Below are 18,482 nucleotides of genomic sequence, written 5' to 3' on the forward strand. Positions count from 1 at the left end.
CGAACGCGAGGCCCCAAAATAGAGAGGGAGGGAGAGAGAGAGATAGTACTCCGAGAGTGGGAGTACTGGGAGAGAGAGGGGGGGAAAAAAGGCAATAGAGCGAAAGCGCAGAAGCGCAAAAGCAGCGAAAGAGCAAAAAGCCCTTCTTTCCGGCTGTCCCTCACTTTTATACTGGGCATGACGCCGCATGATATGGAATACTAATTGGCCAGTTTGGCCCTCAATCTTAAGTTCCACCACAAATCACAAGGGGAATCGTGGCCCCCTTGTCCCGGCTATGCTCCCCCCTTATCCCGCCGTGCTTCTGCACTCCGGCCAGAACACGGCACGCTGAAAAGTCCTTGGAGTCTCACTTCCAACCACAAACATCAGCTTGCTATCAACATTCTTCTCAGAGCGAGCCTCTGAGTAAAACCAAAACACGGAGCTCTTCTAGCTGCTAAAAAGAAGAGCTAACTCTGTCCCAGCTAAAACCAGGACAGGCTATCAGCCTTAATATTACAGTACAAAACTACTGGATTTTTTCTTACAGAAAAGATTATAAATTATATAAAATACATCATAAATTTAGCACTATACACATTCTAATTTGAAAAGAAAATTTTCAAAAAAATATTTTAATGAAAAGCTCTTTGTAATAGCTCAGGTAACAAAGCAAAAAAATCTACTTAGTAAAAATGTTTCTCAGTAAAACAAGATCTGCAAGAAGCTGTTCTAGATCCTTTAAAACATTGCATATTCAAATATTTCTTATAACCTTGGTTATAACCAATTGGTTCTTATAGCATCTGCCTTTTTGGTGCTCAGTTCTTAGCTCAATACTGGCATTTTCTCATTGGCAGACCTTCTTACAGATTCACTATTTAATTTCTACTAAAGAAAATGCATTGGCATTACAACTTCATGGTGTATTTCAAATACATTTAGTTCTTGGAACAGAAAAAGATACAGCAGTAGTAAGAAACATTACGACTACTACTTTCATGCTATCTGTCACAGAAGTTAGTTCTGTCAGACTTAAAAGCTGAACATTAATTTCTGTCTTTGTTCAGCAATAACCAGTGATTCAGGAGTGATTTGTAATTGAGAGTGCACAAGCAGCTCCTTACAGCAATGATTTTTTTTTTTTTTTAAGTTCAGAGAAACATTGTAGTCATTCTACTGGAAGATAAAGTTAACAGAAGAATCACAGAATGGTTTGGGTTGGAAGGAGCCTTTAAAGGTCATCTAGTCCAACCTCATCTAGTCCCCTGAGCAGGGACATCTTCAACTAGATCAGGTTGCTCGGAGCCCCGTCCAACCTGACTTTGAATGTTTCCAGGGATGGGGCATCTACAACCTCTCTGGGCAACCTGTTCCAGTGCTTCGCCACACTCATTGTAAAAAATTTCTTCCTTATATCCAGTCTGAATCTACCCTCTTTCAATTTAAAGCCATTGCCCCTTGTCCTATCTCTCCAGGCCCTATTAAAAAGTCTGTCATCATCTTTCTTATAGGCCCCCTTTAAGTACTGAAAGGTCGCAATAAGGACTCCCCAGAGCTTTCTCTTCTCCAGGCTGAACAACCCCAACTCTCTCAGCCTGTCCTCATAGGAGAGGTGTTCCATCCCTCTGATCATCTTTGTGGCCCTCCTCTGGACTCGTTCCAACAGGACCATGTCTTTCCTGTGCTGAGGACTCCAGAGTTGGACACAGTACTCCAGGTGGGGGTCTCACGAGAGCGGAGTAGAGGGGCAGGATCACCTCCCTCGACCTGCTGGTGATGCTTCTTTTGATACAATCCAGGATATGGTTGGCTTTCTAGGCTGCGAGCACACATTGTCGGCTCATTTTGAGCTTTTCGTCCACCAGTACCCCCAAGTTCTTCTCCTCCGGGCTGCTCTCAATCCCTTCATCCCTCAGCCTGCATTGACACCGGGGGTTTCCCGGTGCTCGGGATTGCCCCGACTCATGTGCAGGACCTTGCACTTGGCCTTGTTGAACTTCATGAGATTCGCATGGGCCCACTTCTCGAGCTTGTCCAGGTCCCTCTGGATGGCATCCTGTCCCTCAGGCATGTCAACTGCACCACTCAGCTTGGTGTCACCTGCAAACTTGCTGAGGGTGCACTCGAGCCCATTATGTCATTGATGAAGATATTAAACAGTACTGGTCCCAATATGGACCCCTGAGGGACACCACTTGTAACTGATCTCCATCTGGACATTGAGTCATTGACCACTACTCTCTGGATGCGACCATCCAGTCAATTCCTTATGCACCGAACAGTCCATCCATCAAATCCATATCTCTCCAATTTGGAAAGAGGGCTGTTATGGTTTAAACTGGCCAGCGACTAAACGCAATGCAGTCCCGTTCGCTCGGCCTCCCCCAGCCCCTGAGGAATGGGGAAGAGAATTAAAGGGGAAAAGAGAAGGAGACTTGTAGGTTGAGATAAGAACAATTTAATAATACAATTTAATAACAACAATAATATAATATAACATATGATTATATATATAATATTGATAATAATATAGATTGTATATATATAATAATATATAGAAACAAGTGACGCACAGTGTAATTGCTCATCATCCCGTGATCAACGCCTGTCCCATCCTGGCAAACGATCCTGAAACAGATAAGTTCCGATACCGCAATCCCAGATGAGTGAGAGGCCCGAAAAAAGATAGCACTCAAGAGAGAAAGATAGAACTCCGAGAGTCCAAGAAGAGACCAAGACGGCCCCAGAAGACAATTCCAAACTTCCCAGTCAACCCTCATCTATATACTGGGCATGACGTTGCATGATACGGAATACTCCATTGGCCAATTTGGCCCTCAATCCTAAGTCTAAGTTCAAATCATAAGGAGAATTGTGGACCCTTTGTCCTGGTCATGCTCCCCCCTCCCTAGCCTGTTGTGCTCCTGCACACTGGCAAGAACATGGCAAGCTGAAAAGTCCTTGAGGCCTCAGTGCCAACTATAAACATCAGTGCGCTATCAACATTCTTCTCAGAACAAATCCCAGACTAAAACCAAACCACAGAGCTCTTCTAGCTACTAAAAAAAACCCTAACTCTGTCCCAGTCGAAACCAGGACAGGGGAACTGTGTCAAGGGCCTTACAGACGTCCAGATAAACAACATCTGTAGCTCTTCCCTTGTCCATTGATGTAGTCACTCTATCATAGAAGACCACTAGGTTGGTCAGGCAAGACTTGCCCTTGGTGAAGCCATGCTGGCTGTCTCACCTCCCTGTCCTCCATGTGCCTTAGCATAGCTTCAAGGAGGATCTGTTACATGATCTTCCCAGGCACAGAGGTGAGGCTGACAGGTCCGTAGTTCCCAGGGACCTCCTTTCTACCCTTTTTAAAAGTGAGTGCAATGTTTCCCTTTTTCCAGTCGCCCAAGACTTCACCTGACTGCCATGACTTTTCCAATATCATGGAGAGTGGCTTGGCAACTACATCAGCCAATTTCCTCAGGACTCTGGGATGCATCTCATCAGGTCCCATAGACTTATGTACATTCAGGTCCCTCAGGTGGTCTTGAGCCTGATCTTCTCTTACAGTGGGAGGGACTTTGCTCCCCCAGTCCCCGCCTTGCAGTCCATCCACTCAAGAGGTGAGGGAAGAGAGGCTGCCAGTGAAGACTGAGGCAAAAAAGTTGTTGCGTACCTCAGCCTTCTCCTCGCCTGTTGTTACCAGTTTGTCAGTCATATTCATCAGTGGGAGGTACACTTTCTTTGACCTTCCTTTTCTGGCTGACATACCTGCAGAAGCCCTTCTTATTATTCTTTGCGTCCCTTGCCGAGTTTAGCTCCAGCTGCACCTTGGCCTTCCCAACCCTATCCCTACACAACCAGACAGCATCCCTGTACTCTTCCCAGGATACCTGTCCCTACTTCCACTGCCTGTGCATTTCCTTCTTGCCCTTTAGTTTGATCAGCGGGTCTCAACTCAGCCATGCCAGTCTCTTGCCTTCCTTTCCTGATTTCTTACACATGGGGATCAAGAGCTCTTGCACTCTATGGAAAGCATCCTTAAAGATCTTCCAGCTCTATTCTGCTCCCTTGTCCCTGAGGGCAGTTTCCCAGGGGATCCCATTGACTAACTCCTTGGACAGCTGGAAGTTTGTTTTCCTAAAATTCAGGGTCCTGACTTTATTCTTTGCCTGTCCCATGTCCCTCGGGACTGCAAACTCCACCAGTGCATGATCACTGCAGCCCAGGCTGCCTCCAATCTTGACATCTCTGATAGGCTCACTTGTGTTGGTGACCAACAGGTCCAGTAATGCATCCTCTCTGGTAGGGCTGACTATTACCTGGCTTAAGAAGTTATCCCCGATGCACTCCAGGAGTCTCCTGGATTGTCTGTAGCTCACCCTGCTACTTTTCCAGCAGATGTTGGGGTGATTGAAGTCTCCCCAGCAGGATGAGAGCCTGCAAGCATGATGCCTCCTGTAGCTGGAGTAAGAAAGCTTCGTCACTAGGCTCCCCTTGATTGAGTGGCCTGTAGTTAACACCAACCACAAGGTTCCCTTTGTTGGCTCTGTCTCTAATTCTTACCCATAAGCTTTCAACCTGCCCGCAACTGAAAAGAGAGAGGAAAAAATAACCTGTGCTCCAGATTCCCTTACCAACCATCCCAAGGCCCTGCAGTCTCTTTTGAATGCCCTTGGACTATGCGTTGCAGCTTCATCGCCACTCACAAGGAAGAGCAGCAATGGGTAATAGTCTGAGGGCCGTACCAGGCTAGGAAGTTTCCTAGCGATGTCCTTAACCCTGGTCCCAGGGAGGCAGCAGACTTCCCTAAGAGGAGAGTCTGTCTGGTATATTGGACCCTCTGTTCCCCTCACAAGGAAGTCACCTACAACTATAACCTGTCTTTTCTTCCTCGCAGAGGTGCTTGTGATACAGGAGGTAGGCTTTTCTGACCTTGGCAACACCTCTGGTGTAGATGGACCATCAGCCACATCATCCATTGACGGGCCTTCCACATCCAGAGCCTTGTACCTGTTGTACAGAGGCACCCAGGAAGGCGAGGTAGGCAGGGAGTGGGTTTGCCTGCTGCTCCAAGCATGGGCTTGCCTCCATTCACTCCTTTCCTTTAAGCTACTGCCTTCAGCCTGGTGGGGGGACAATACAGGATCCCCTTGATCTTGGCTTTTTTCTGGTGGCTGTTCCTGTTTCTGTCTCAGGGAGAGCAGAGCATGACACCACCAGTCTCTCTCTTTCTCAGACTCCCTGATGCTCCTTAACCTGTCCACTTCCTCTCGTAGCTCTGCCACCAGGCTGAGCAGATCATCCACCTGGTCACACCTCACACAGTAGTGAACAGTAGTTCACTACTGCCATCAGGTACTAGTGAAAGGCTCTGGCATGCCCTGTAGCCTGAGACCTGGACAGCTGCATGTTTTCATGGGAGCTCTGTCTGGGTTGCCACATCCATTCTGCCAAGTGCAGAGGACATAGTTTTCTGTTGAGTGGATACCATAGCTAAGCTCCTTCTGAGAGGGTGATGACCACCAATTGAACCGACCTTTTGAGCTGGTAGGGTGACAACGTCCTTCCTGCGCGCCCTTCTGTGCAAACTGCCGTGCAAACTGCCGTGCCACAGCCTGGTTGCTAGTGTTCCCTAGGCTTCTTTTTATACGTGTGGGGGTGGCCACAGTTGCTCTGGCAATTCCCAGGCCTCCTCAGCGTCTTTCAGGAGAGCTGCCAGCTCCTGGTGGGTCTCTCTGCTGTCCTGGCGTTTCCCTGCCTCAGGAAACCTCCCTGTACACCAAGATCTGCCTCAGCTGCGGAGCAGCTCGCCTCGGCTTTGACTGTAAAGAACTGGCAAGAAAATAAAGATTCTGAAAAAATGACTTCAAAGATCTTTGCTTCCCCCTTAACTAGTACTTAAATAAGCCCTAAATCAATGTCAACCAGGACAATCAACTTAGTGGAAAAAAAATCTTAAAGCAAAATGCCCACATCAATGCATGTGGGCATGCAGGCTGAAGGAACTCAAAACACATTTGTCTCAGACAAATAATATTTTCCTCCAAGAGTCACCAGAAACAGAAAACTTCATACTTTTAAATAAAGAGCATTTAATGCATCTACATATCTTACCACCGTTCCAAGAGGTTAGCAAAGCAACTCATTTCAGAATTTGTATGTGTATGCCTCATAAAGCACAACAAAGGATATAAATCAAAATTCCTACCTTCCTTTAATGAATATGAGAAAGCTTACTAAGGGATATTCTTTTTCTAGTCAATATTGGAAAACAGAGACTCCCTAGATTACCAGAAAAGTCCACATTCTGGTGGAGTTTGAACTTTCCAAAATTATTTTTTTTTTTTTTTGTAATTGTAGTTACGATAACAGGACAAGTTTTAAAAGAATACCATCACTGCAGAAGAGGGTTGAAACAACATCACCAGCTGGAACCAGCTGGACTGTCACCCTGTAATGGAGTGCCTCAAGGGGAATGGGATACCTGCAAAATGGAGGGCTTTGAAGCCACAAGGCAACTGGCAACTGAGGACAAAGCTAGTGAAGTTTGATCACGCACAACCTTGGAGTGCATCAGAGTGGTTTGAAATGTAGTTTAGGATTTTGTTCCTTGTCTGTTCTGCTCTTTATGGAGAGGGTGAGACATCTGCAAACACATCTTACAAATGACAGAAGTCGTTTTCATAGGAAAAAATATATTCTAAAACGAGCACAGAACATAAGCACATAATACCAAAAATGCGAAGGTGTTTTTTTTTCCTTTACACATTCCATTAGGACTTCAGATAAAATATTGGACACAGTCCACACTGTCCAATTCTCAGTGCTACACACTAAAAATCCCATAATAATATGAAGTAGATCAAGTGGCAAATCTGTGTCTATATTTAGCCTGTATCCATGGCTAAACAATAGCCAGCTGTTCTATTACCTAATGACCCCTCCCCACTCGAGAAGGAGAATTGGGAAAAGGAAGGAAGACTTGTAGGTTGGGATAAGAACTATTTAATACTTGAAATAAAAGAAAATGAAAAATCATAATGATAACAATAATAATATCTACAGACAAGTGATGTACAGTGCAATTGCTCACCACCCCTTGACCAATGTCCAGCCCGTTCACAGTCTATATAAAGTAATAAACCCAAATGCTACAATATCTTTCTATGAGATTAAGCAGCTGTTGTGGGTTAGGCCGCTCCGGCAACCAAACTGCCCCCCCCCCCCCCCCGTCGTTGACTCACCCTCCCCCAGCCCCAGAGATGAGGGAGAGAATTAAAGGATAAATGGGATACCCGTGGGTTGAGATAAGAACAATTTAATACAGATGATTTAATACACAGTGTAGATGCTCACCACCCCCTCGTATGCGAAGCCCGTCTCGTCCCGAAGCTGCAATCCCGGACAAATGCGAGGCCCCGAAATAGAGAGGGGGAGAGAGAGAGAGTACTCCGAGAGTGGGAGTACTGGGAGAGAGAGAAAGAAAAAAAAAAGCAATAGAGTAAAAGCGCAGCAAGCGCAAAAGAGCAAAAGCGGTGAAAGAGCCAAAGCGCAAAAGCCCTTCTGTCCGGCTGACCCTCGCTTTTATACTGGGCATGACGCTGCATGATATGGAATACTAATTGGCCAGTTTGGCCCTCAATCTTAAGTTCCACCACAAATCACAAGGGGAATCGTGGCCCCCTTGTCCCGGCTATGCTCCCCCCTTATCTCGCCGTGCTTCTGCACTCCGGCACACTGAAAAGTCCTTGGAGTCTCACGTCCAACCACAAACATCAGCTTGCTATCAGCATTCTTCTCAGAGCGAGCCTCTGAGTAAAACCAAAACACAGAGCTCTTCTAGCTGCTAAAAAGAAGAGCTAACTGTCCCAGCTAAAACCAGGACAGCAGCTCTTCAGTTTTTAAATTCAAATAAGAAATATGCTTTGAAAATCACTACTGCTCATTTTACACATGCTATCAGCCTGTGGGGAAAGTAGCTGGAAAACACAGGCCTTTGAGCCAAAAAATATTCGGTGTCAGATAACAGTCAAGAGACATGGGACATTTCACTAGTAACAGCATACAAAGATCTAAAGAGTAGTTCCCAGTGCTACAGAGCCAGGAAAACTGCCATTCTATCTGCAAGCCACTAGAACAGCAGTGGTGGCAAAAACAAGATAGTATAGAAAAGCTCCACTGGCAGCTGACAGAAGCTATTGCTAATTGATTGCTGTAGTTAATAAAAACATGTCTTTCTTTTCCTTTATTATGCCCTTTTCCTTCCTTCCTGAGTAATCCCTAAATCAGAGAGTATGAGAGCTAAAGAAGGAAAAGAGCAAGAGGACTCAGTTAAAAACTCAGTCTACCTATAAGAAAATGTCATGTTAGTATAAGAGCACAACTCATATATGTTTTGAAATACTATAATGTTGCTGCTTCCTTTATTTATTGCCATAAGAAGGAAAAATAAAAAAAATATTAATATTCAAAATTTCACTGCCCAACTTCACCTTGTGTTTGAAACATACAGCACTTTTAGAAATCAGTTCTGCAAATGGTCAGAATTAGTAACTATCCTAAAATTTTGGAGTACTTGATCTTAGATTTCATATAAAACTTAAATGTCTGTCAGATTTATGTGAGTGACTAGTCCCACCTTCTATAGTGGATTTAGTTGCTCATTTAAGATTAATGATCCAACAATGAATATAGAAAGTTGTGGATTACGATGAAGTGGAATTCACTTGATTCAATGTTGACTGCTCATTTTATGTTTTTCAATTACATGGTTCAATCACAGTAATAAGTTTACCAGATTAACAGGTAAAACTATGCAGATTTGTTAACTAAATCTGGAGCCCTGAAAAAAATACAAGAGAGTTCTGAAATTCACATCCCCTTAGTATGCTAAAAATATATTAATGGCATCAAAGCACCTAAATCTTTGGAATTTCATCAGTCTTAGAGTATTTATTAGACTCTCATCACACTGGACAAGGCAGAAGAAACAAATGTCGTGGCATTTCATAGAATCATAGAATCATAGAATCGTTAGGGCTGGAAGGGACCTTCAAAGGTCATCTAGTCCAACCCCCCTGCAAGGAACAGGGATATCTCCAACTAGATCAGGTTGCTCAGGGCCTCGTCCAACCTGGCCTTGAACGTCTCCAGGGATGGAGCATCCACCACCTCTCTGGGCAACCTGTTCCAGTGTTCTACAACTCTCATGGTAAAAAATTTTTTCCTAATATCCAACCTGAATCTACCTCCCTCTATTTTAAAACCATTACCCCTTGTCCTATCACAACTGGCCCTCTTGAACAGCCTCTCCCCATCTTTCTTGTAGGCCCCCTTGAGGTACTGGAAGACCGCTATAAGGTCACCCCGGAGCCTCCTCTTCTCCAGGCTGAACAGCCCCAACTCTTTCAGCCTGTCCTCATAGGAAAGGTGCTCCAGCCCTCTTATCATCTTCGTGGCCCTCCTCTGGACCCTCTCCAACTGGTCCATGTCCTTCTTATGTTGGGGACTCCAGAACTGGACGCAATACTCCAAGTGAGGTCTCACGAGGGCAGAGTAGAGGGGGAGAATCACCTCCCTTGACCTGCTGGCCACGCTCCTCTTGATGCAGCCCAGGACGCGGTTGGCCTTCTGGGCCGCAAGAGCACATTGCCGGCTCATATTGAGCTTCTCGTCCACCAGTACTCCCAAGTCCTTCTCCTCAGGGCTGCTCACGATCCGTTCTCCGCCCAGTCTATATTTGTGCCTGGGATTGCCATGACCCAGATGTAGGACCTTGCACTTGGCCTGGTTAAACTTCATGAGGTTGGTACGGGCCCACCTCTCCAGCCTGTCGAGGTCCCTCTGGATGGCATCCCTCCCTTCCAGCGTGTCGATGGCACCACACAGCTTGGTGTCATCGGCGAACTTGCTGAGGGTGCACTCCATGCCACTGTCCACGTCACCGACAAAGATGTTGAAGAGGGCCGGGCCCAACACGGACCCCTGAGGGACGCCACTCGTGACCGGTCTCCACATGGACATCGAGCCGTTGACCACTACTCTCTGAGTACGGCCATTGAGCCAATTCCTTATCCACCGAGTGGTCCATCCATCAAACCCATGCCTCTCTAGTTTAGAGAGAAGAATGTCATGCGGGACAGTGTCAAAAGCTTTGCACAAGTCCAGGTAGATGACATCCGTTGGTCGACCCTTGTCCACCGATGTTGTCACCCCATCATAAAAGGCCACCAAGTTGGTCAGGCACGATCTGCCTTTGGTGAAGCCATGTTGGCTGTCACCCACCACCTCCTTGCTCTCCATGTGCCTTAGCATGGTTCCCAGGAGAATCTGCTCCATGACTTTGCCAGGCACAGAGGTGAGGCTGACCGGCCTGTAGTTGCCCGGGTCCTCCTTGTTCCCCTTTTTAAAAATGGGGGTTATGTTCCCTCTCTTCCAGTCATCGGGGACCTCGCCAGACCGCCACGACTTCTCAAATACAATGGCCAGTGGCTTGGCAACTTCATCCGCCAGTTCCTTCAGGACCCGCGGATGGATCTCATCAGGTCCCATGGACTTGTGCACCTTCAAGTTCCTCAGATGTTCCCGAACCTGCTCTTCAAGTACAGTGGGCGGTGGTTCATCCTCACAGTCCCTGCTAGTTCTTTCCACAGCTTGGGTGGTAAGACAAGAGGCTTTATCAGTGAAGACTGAGGCAAAAAATTCATTGAGTACCTCAGCCTTCTCTATGTCGCGGGTGACCAGAGCACCAGTATCCTTCCGGAGGGGGCCTACATTCTCCTTGGACTTCCTTTTGTCCCCTACATACCTATAGAAGCATTTCTTATTGCTTTTTATATCCCTTGCCAAATTCAATTCCTTCAGGGCTTTAGCCTTCCTCACCCGATCCCTGGTCACTCGCACAGCTTCTCTGTATTCCTCCCAGGCTATCTGTCTCCGCTTCCACCCTCTGTAGGCTAACCTCTTCATTTTCAGTTGGTCCAGGAGCTCCTTGCTCATCCACGCAGGCCTCCTGGCCTTTTTGCCTGACTTGTTCTTCGTCGGGATGCACCTCTGCTGAGCTTGGAGGAGTTGCTCCTTGAATGTGGACCAACTTTCCTGGGCCCCTCGTCCCTCCAGGGCCGCCTCCCATGGCACTTTGCCCATCAGGTCCTTGAAGAGGCCGAAGTCTGCCTTCTTAAAGTCTAGGGTACAGAGCTTGCTGAGTGGTTTCCTTGCTGCCCCATGGATCTTGAACTCCACCGTGTCGTGGTCACTGCAGCCAAGGCTGTCCTTAAGTTTCACCTCACCCACCAGTCCCTCCCTGTTGGTGAGCACAAGGTCGAGCATGGCACCCCTCCTTGTCGGCTCCTCTATCACCTGCAGGAGGAAGTTGTCATCCACGCATTCCAGGAACCTCCTGGACTGCCTGTGCCCTGCCGTATTGTCTCTCCAACAGATGTCAGGGTGGTTGAAGTCCCCCATGAGGACCAGGGCTTGTGACCGCAAGCCTGTACGTTTGGTTCATTCAGCATTTCTCCAGTCAAAACACAGCACCTGAATGAGAGCAAAATTAACCCCACAAAGGCTGTGTAGAGCATTCTTGGTGTACAAAGAAGAGTTGTAACATGGACTGATTCTTCAGCTAATTTACTTTACACTTTTTTAAAAATAGACTAAAATAATATTGTCTCCACTATAGAATAAAACTATGTTAAACTATATAAAACTATGTCTATTATAAAGCAAATGGATATTACACTTAAACTCACAAGTCTATTAACACCGATCGTGAATTATACTTCTTAATATATAAGCTGATTTTAAAAACACTAAAACTATTTATAAAGTAATAAACAATCAAAGCTCATTTTACAACAACAGGGATATTTAAAACAGAAAACTGCAATATACTATAACCAAACTGCCTTGGGGTAATCCTCCTCCTTTTTTTATATGGAAGTTTCTATGAAATAATCCAATACTTTTTAAATTGAAGCTAACAAAAAGATTTCACTTCAACATTTGACTTCTGGATTTAAAACAATTTCTCATTACAGATGTTGCAAAAGCCAAAGTAGCAGGTATGTATCATCAATTTTGAACAGGCACTTTGTTTTTTCTTTTTAAAAAAATACTTACACATCCACAAATAGTACATAATCTTTACTATCTTCTGGAATTCTACAGGAATGTCTACAGAAAAGTCCTGGTAGAAACATGGACCCACTGGAAAATTCTCAGGAAGTGGTGGCCAGTTATTTTTTCTACCTGCAAATCAGAAGAAAAAAAAAACAAAACAAAACAAAACAAAAAGCACTTTATAATACAGTTTTAATTTCTTTATACTAGAAAGAGATATGCATTTGAACTTGTTCAAATTGTTTTATGCACAAGTTTCACAAGTGTATGGATAACTCAGGATACCAAAACTCAAGTTTTATTAGCAGTCCTCACACAATACTGAAAATAAACTTCAGAAATAAAATACAATGGAGTGCAGACAGATAAATGAAAGTGCAATATTTTATCTATGTAAAAGACAAAGCAGGCAAGTTTTTATAAAGTAATGAGAAAAGAGAATTCTTCACAAAATTTCTCAGAGTTCCTTGACTTTTAAATGCACGTTTCCCTAAGTCCCACCATACTCTCATACTTTGTGGAACACAAAGACTGGGGACTGAAAAGCATTGTCCATTCTCCTAATCCTGATATTTGTAACACCTGGATATCTCTAAAACTTTGAACAAGTTCCCAATACAGTTTACAGTCAAAGCTTTCTCTAAAAGCCCGTAAGCCTGAAGAAAGGTAGCTATTTAAATGGTCTAAACTATTGTTTTGTTACAAGAAGATGTCCTACAGCATCAATATATTTTGATACAGTTGTGTGACAGAGTGAGGACACCACAAAGGGCAACACAGTATCAGACACTTGGATTTCCTGTATGCTGATCTGCTCACAAACTAGAGTATACATATACTAGAGTATATACAAAGTTGTGTGTCAAACACAAGTCATACATACCAAGCATAGACTCAGAGATTCAACTGAGATAATTACAACAAACCTTTACCATAGCATTTCAAATTCTGGATGCAAGAGATATATTAATCACCATATTCAGTGGAGCTGAACTAGAGACTAACCTAAAAGGCACCTTTATTTGAAATTCTGACAAGGTTTGCTATCTTCAACCATATATCTTTACTAGCAGTTCATCTGGTAAGAACAGAAAACTTGCAAAGCTTGCACACTTGCATTATTTCTTATTTCTTTCCCGACTCAGACAAGATGAAGCTGACAGTTCTGTCCAAACAGGTCCGAGGCACTAAGTATCTGTTAATTTTTCTGCCTCTTCCACTGAACATTTTTTATCAAGTCTTTTAGAGCAGGGGATTTACAGAGGGAGCATACAGAAGGTAATCAAATAATATTCTCATCAATATTAAAAACTACTTTGGATTTTCTTATACGAAAAATATCTGATAATAATTCAGATCTTCATTCTGGAGCATATGTTTTTTTTTCTTTCAGGATCAATAGTTTCAAGACAGAGTCACAGAAAAAATCAGATATCTTATAGCAGTTCAAGTTCTTATTTAAGAATTTTATTAGATGTGCTTTCCCACCCCTGTGGCACAGGTTTCAAAATTTTCAACTAACACTGAAAGACAGCTTGGTGAGCTCAAGTACAATACTGCACAGGACCTAAGCAGAGAAGACTGAAGGCATCGAGCTGAGCAGACCTACCAGCTTGAAGATCTTTGCATTGTAGTCAATTGCATATGATGACAGTGTCCTAGGTGTGCAGTCAGCATATTAAATTGAATGCAAATAGCTAGAATACTGTTGCAAAAGACCTTGTGTGGCAGATGCACCTGCCCTGACAAAGACCTGATGAAGATCTGACAAAGCCCACAAAAACTTCCCACCACAGCTCTTGTTACACCCACACGTGGTGGTCAGCACATATGCATTACAGTCAAAAGGTGAAGAAATTAGGGTCCTCAGCCAATGGGGAGTGGCACATGACCATATTTGACCACAGATCAGATTTGAATAGGGTAGTCATTTTGAGTTGGTCCTCCCCAGAGCAGTGGGTCTGCAGTCGGGGACTCTCCCCTTGGGTCAAGACACCACCCAAGGAAACTCCTCAAGGTTGAGAGCCCTCCTTTTTTAGGCAAGTGATTGTGCATTTTGGATCATCAGCCATAAACCTTAAGAATTCTTAAATTGGTTGCATAGTGTTAACTCCCGAGGGACATTCTGAACCTGTGGATTGTTCATGCTTGTCGGAGCCTCAAAGAGGTTTCAGTTAGGGTAAAACTTAGCTTGATTTTATTACCGTCTTGTAAAAAATAAAATCCGTTTCTAGTTTGTTAGTTGGCCTAGTTTGGTTTTGTGAGGTTCTGCAACACCTTGCCCTCCAATCAAAACACCTCTACAGTGTTTCCAAAGGAGTTTGAATGAGTGTGCGAAGGAAAAAAAATAAAAAGGAAAAGGATATTGTTCTCCTCAGTCACAACATACAATTTCTGATTTGCAGCATCTTTTACACAGTCATTTGGTAAAAAATCAATATCCTCTTTAAACCTTTAAGAGCTTTCTCTTCTCCATTCAGCCTTCCTAAAGAATCCTTCAGATTCTTCATGAACTCTTCAAGTACTTTGATGTGAACAACTGCAACCCAATAACACAGTAAATATCCATTTTAGAAATATCCTGAAACATGCATGAGATATCAGAGTTATGTTCCCTATGATATAGATGAACAAAACTGTCCCTGGAGCCTGGAAGAGACAAGTAATCATTCCAGACCATCAATATAAGTTAGTGAAATTAGATGAAGAGCAATATATGGAGAAGGAAATGAAAAAACAGCCAAAAAAATCATTATCTGGGAGAAGAGGTTTAATAAAGAGATTGGAAAGAATAAATACTGAGAAAATAAAAATGGTTTAATGTAGGGACAATATCACCATGATTCTTTTCCTTAGAAGAATAATAGCAATTCCCCATTCCCAGATCCTAGCATAGGAGTGGCATAAAGTTCCCTGAGAATTTGAATTACTAAGCGATTATGCAATCTGGAATTGTACCCCTGTACATTCCAATTTCCACAGGAGCAGAAAAAACAGCACATATGGAAACACAACAGTCAGAATTCTAGATACAAGTGAAAAGATCACACAAAGTCAATCTTGCGCACAGGGTTTTTTGGTTTTTTTTTTTTTTTTTCTAACTTCAATCTGAAGTTCTTCCTTTTGAAAAGGAATATTCCCATAGATCTACTTCTAGCAAAGTATCTTCAGTTAAGAGGATGTAAATCTTCGCATTTGTGAAATTCAGTATGAAAACTGATGGTTTCACACAGCATACTTACAGTTTACGGCAAAATGAGATGCGGATCTTGACTATGGGTTCAAAAGTGTCATATGAAAAATTAATAAAAGATTAATAACGGAATAAATCTTTCTGTTATTTGCATAGAATATTGTGTCTGTAACATAGCAAAAGATATGAAAGTGTTTCAAAACAGGAAAGTTCTCATACAGCTATAAATACTGCCAGAAGAGAAATTAAAGAGATGTTACTTATGAAGATACTTTTACTTCTCAAACTGCTCCATTTCTATTCAATAGTATTACTTGAATGTTAACCTAGGATAAAAATAGCTGATAGCAGAGAGTAACATGTAACGGAGGTCACATTTAAAATTTTGGCTGTGAAAATTTGCACAGGCCAGGTCAGTTTTTATTCACTGTATACATTTTTCCAAAGGAGATAAATTTTCTTTTCCTGAAGAGATTATAAAACCCCCTTTTTGATTTGTTTCACAATGTCACTGTAAAATTAAAACATTTTCTAAGAAAAAGTGAAATTTCTGCAATTTAAGAAAGTATTTTTTTCATGCATACCCCCCTGTTGATTGAGACTCTGCATTTCCCTTTCTCTGCGATCTAGTTCAGCTGCTTTTCTTTCCAGTTCTTCTTGACGCTTTAGCAGTTCTGCCCGGGTCAACGCATGTTCCTGAACAAAACAAGCATCGTTAGATATCGACAAAAGAAATACAAATACAAAACAAATATTCCAAGTCCATTTTCCATAATTAAGCATCTCCAGTTAGGGATGAAGACTGACCTAATATTACACAAATTCATGCAGTAACTGATTACTTAAAGGTGGTATTAATTTCCATAAATCATCAGGAAAGCAATGCTTATTTATAAAAGATACTATTCTAAAAGTAGATTTATATGATTATAATTGAAAGGAACCTAGTGCCTGAAAGTTATAGACAAACCTTTGCAATTTGTGTGTAAGCAGGTGGTTCTTCTGTTGGTTTCATTATTGCTGGCTGGGTACTGGGTACATTAGGCATTTTCACATTTCCTGGAGGAGGCTAAGAAAATAAGAGACAATTATAGGGAAACAGTCTCCTATTCTAATAAACATCTTTTCATTAACTCTGTAAGAACTAATCTAGTTGTTTTAAAGGAAGTGTTACTGATAAACTGAAAATCTGATATGCTGCCTGCAATATTTATAACCTTTAGGAAAAAGAAGATAACTATATTCTGTGGTGCAGTGTTCTGCTTGTCTGTTTTTACACTGCATTACTTGCCATAAACATAAATGGAATTTTATGGATCAGTAGAAAGTAAATAGAATTTTAATTTTGTTCAGACATGAATATGAATAAGGACAGTTATTAAGAGAATTGCAGAATTTAAGTCATCTATTCATATTCTCAAACACAATGTAATTTATTAGCAATGTTGTTACACTGAAATCAAAATAGTTAAAAATTTTCTTAATAACCAGTGCTGTTAAATCAACCTCTGTAAATCCTCATCCTTTAGAACAAGTTAATGATTTACCTAGAATAGAAAAGTGAATAGCAGACCACCTGGCAACATGGTTTGTACTAAACAATGTGATTTGTTTGATACATAAAGTTTCTCTGAGTGATAAATACCAAGTGTCGTCAGGAAACCAGAAAGAACAGCCGGGAAATGCCAAGGTAAAGGAAAGGTAATTCTGGCAGGGGGAGATCAGGACCACCTACCCAAACTATACCACCTACTCAAAAGAGAACAACAGTAGTAGGAAACTGAGCATGCGTTCTAATTTGCATCCTAGACGAAGAAATTTTAACGAATCATTTAATAGAATAACAATGTATATGTATTAGAATAATGAATATGTTAATGTTTTGTGTATAAATAATTGTTGATTTGGAACTTTGGTTTGCTGTCTTGGGACAGGCACCCATATATACATATATACGTAATAAAAGGAAATATCTCTACTCTGTGTGGACTGGTGTATTGCACACTAGGTGAATGAACTCCAGCTTTTGGGACAACAATGTCTTCCAGAGCTTTGTACTTAACAAAGGCTTATATCACCTGGTTAATTAGAGAAGCTGTTATAGTAGTCATTTTCTAGCTCAAATGGAATCCATTGCTTAGTATTAGCAGCAAGACTCGCTGAGGCCTTAGGCCACAAGCTGGGAACTTTCACCAGGATATACTGAACTCATGTTGAACTTTTACTCAGCTACACAAAGGCAGGCACTGAAACTGGTGTAAACCAGAAAGATAAGGTAGCCACAACCATCAGCAGAAGCTGCAACTGTCAGATAAGAAAAGGAATGGCCTGCCTGGAGACAGGAAAAGGATCCAATGAGAAACAGGAAGATCCCAGACCCAAATATTACTATTGGATTGACCTGTCGTGTGAGGGGAGGTGAACTTAGATTGCAAGGGTATAATTGCCCAGGGATTTCTTTGTTCAGGGTGCCTCCCTGGAAGCACCCAGCTCGAGTTGTAACCTGTGAGAAATGAGCCCACGTAAACAGTTTTCACGTAGTTTATTCGGGGACAAAGTCAGTGGAGCAAAGATCACAGTGCCGGGTGCATGACCGTAGCCAGAGGCGCACTGACACAATCGTCAGTGGGTGATTTATACAATAATTCATTACATACTCATAAAGGTTTTTACATATTCATTATGATCTCAGGGGACAGGGAGGAGATATTACAATTAGTGTTTACATAAGTCCGCCTTACCCCCCCCTCCCACCAATCATGCGCAGTTGGTCCTGATGGTCATCCTGGGGGTCGGTGTGGATGAAGTCAGGAGTCTTCATCAGCATGAACTCCCCCCTCCTCTGGTTCCAGCTGGCTTCAGTCTGTCAGTTTCTTATCTCGGGTAGGGAGTTTACTGCACTCAAAGATTTACAATGTACTTTCCACCACTCTCAGGGATTATGTATATATTTTTTTAAACCGTAAGTGTCCTTGTCATGCCTTCTTAATTAACTGTAGGTGAAAGCAAAATTTTTTAACCACTTCCTTACTTCTCACAAACCTGTCATCATACCATCAATAAATTAACCTGACATACTTTGCAATCAGAGACTCTGCCTCAGGGAATCTAGGGTCAAGCCTGAAGGAAGAGGAAGCACCCGAGACTGAGTGCGTGTGTGAGCAAGGTGTCAAAGGGGCACC

At 42.8% G+C, this 18,482-nt stretch overlaps 1 protein-coding gene across 1 annotated transcript in view; it reads right to left on the minus strand.

Moving 5' to 3' along the window:
- LOC147526273 (secretory carrier-associated membrane protein 1-like) overlaps positions 1–18,127 on the minus strand; it is a 36,951-nt gene extending 18,824 nt beyond the window's left edge. Inside the window, exons 1-5 of the mRNA XM_086630122.1 lie at positions 18,055–18,127; positions 17,036–17,049; positions 16,271–16,369; positions 15,885–15,996; positions 12,108–12,236 (exon numbers count right to left, since the gene is read on the minus strand). Coding sequence (XP_086486248.1) covers positions 12,108–12,236; positions 15,885–15,996; positions 16,271–16,369; positions 17,036–17,049; positions 18,055–18,127 — 427 coding nt within the window. The remainder of the gene's footprint in view (positions 1–12,107; positions 12,237–15,884; positions 15,997–16,270; positions 16,370–17,035; positions 17,050–18,054) is intronic.
- Between the last annotated feature and the right edge of the window lie 355 nt (positions 18,128–18,482).

This window comes from Tauraco erythrolophus, chromosome W, assembly GCF_009769465.1.
Source record: "Tauraco erythrolophus isolate bTauEry1 chromosome W, bTauEry1.pri, whole genome shotgun sequence".
NCBI classification, from domain to species: Eukaryota; Metazoa; Chordata; class Aves; order Musophagiformes; family Musophagidae; genus Tauraco; species Tauraco erythrolophus.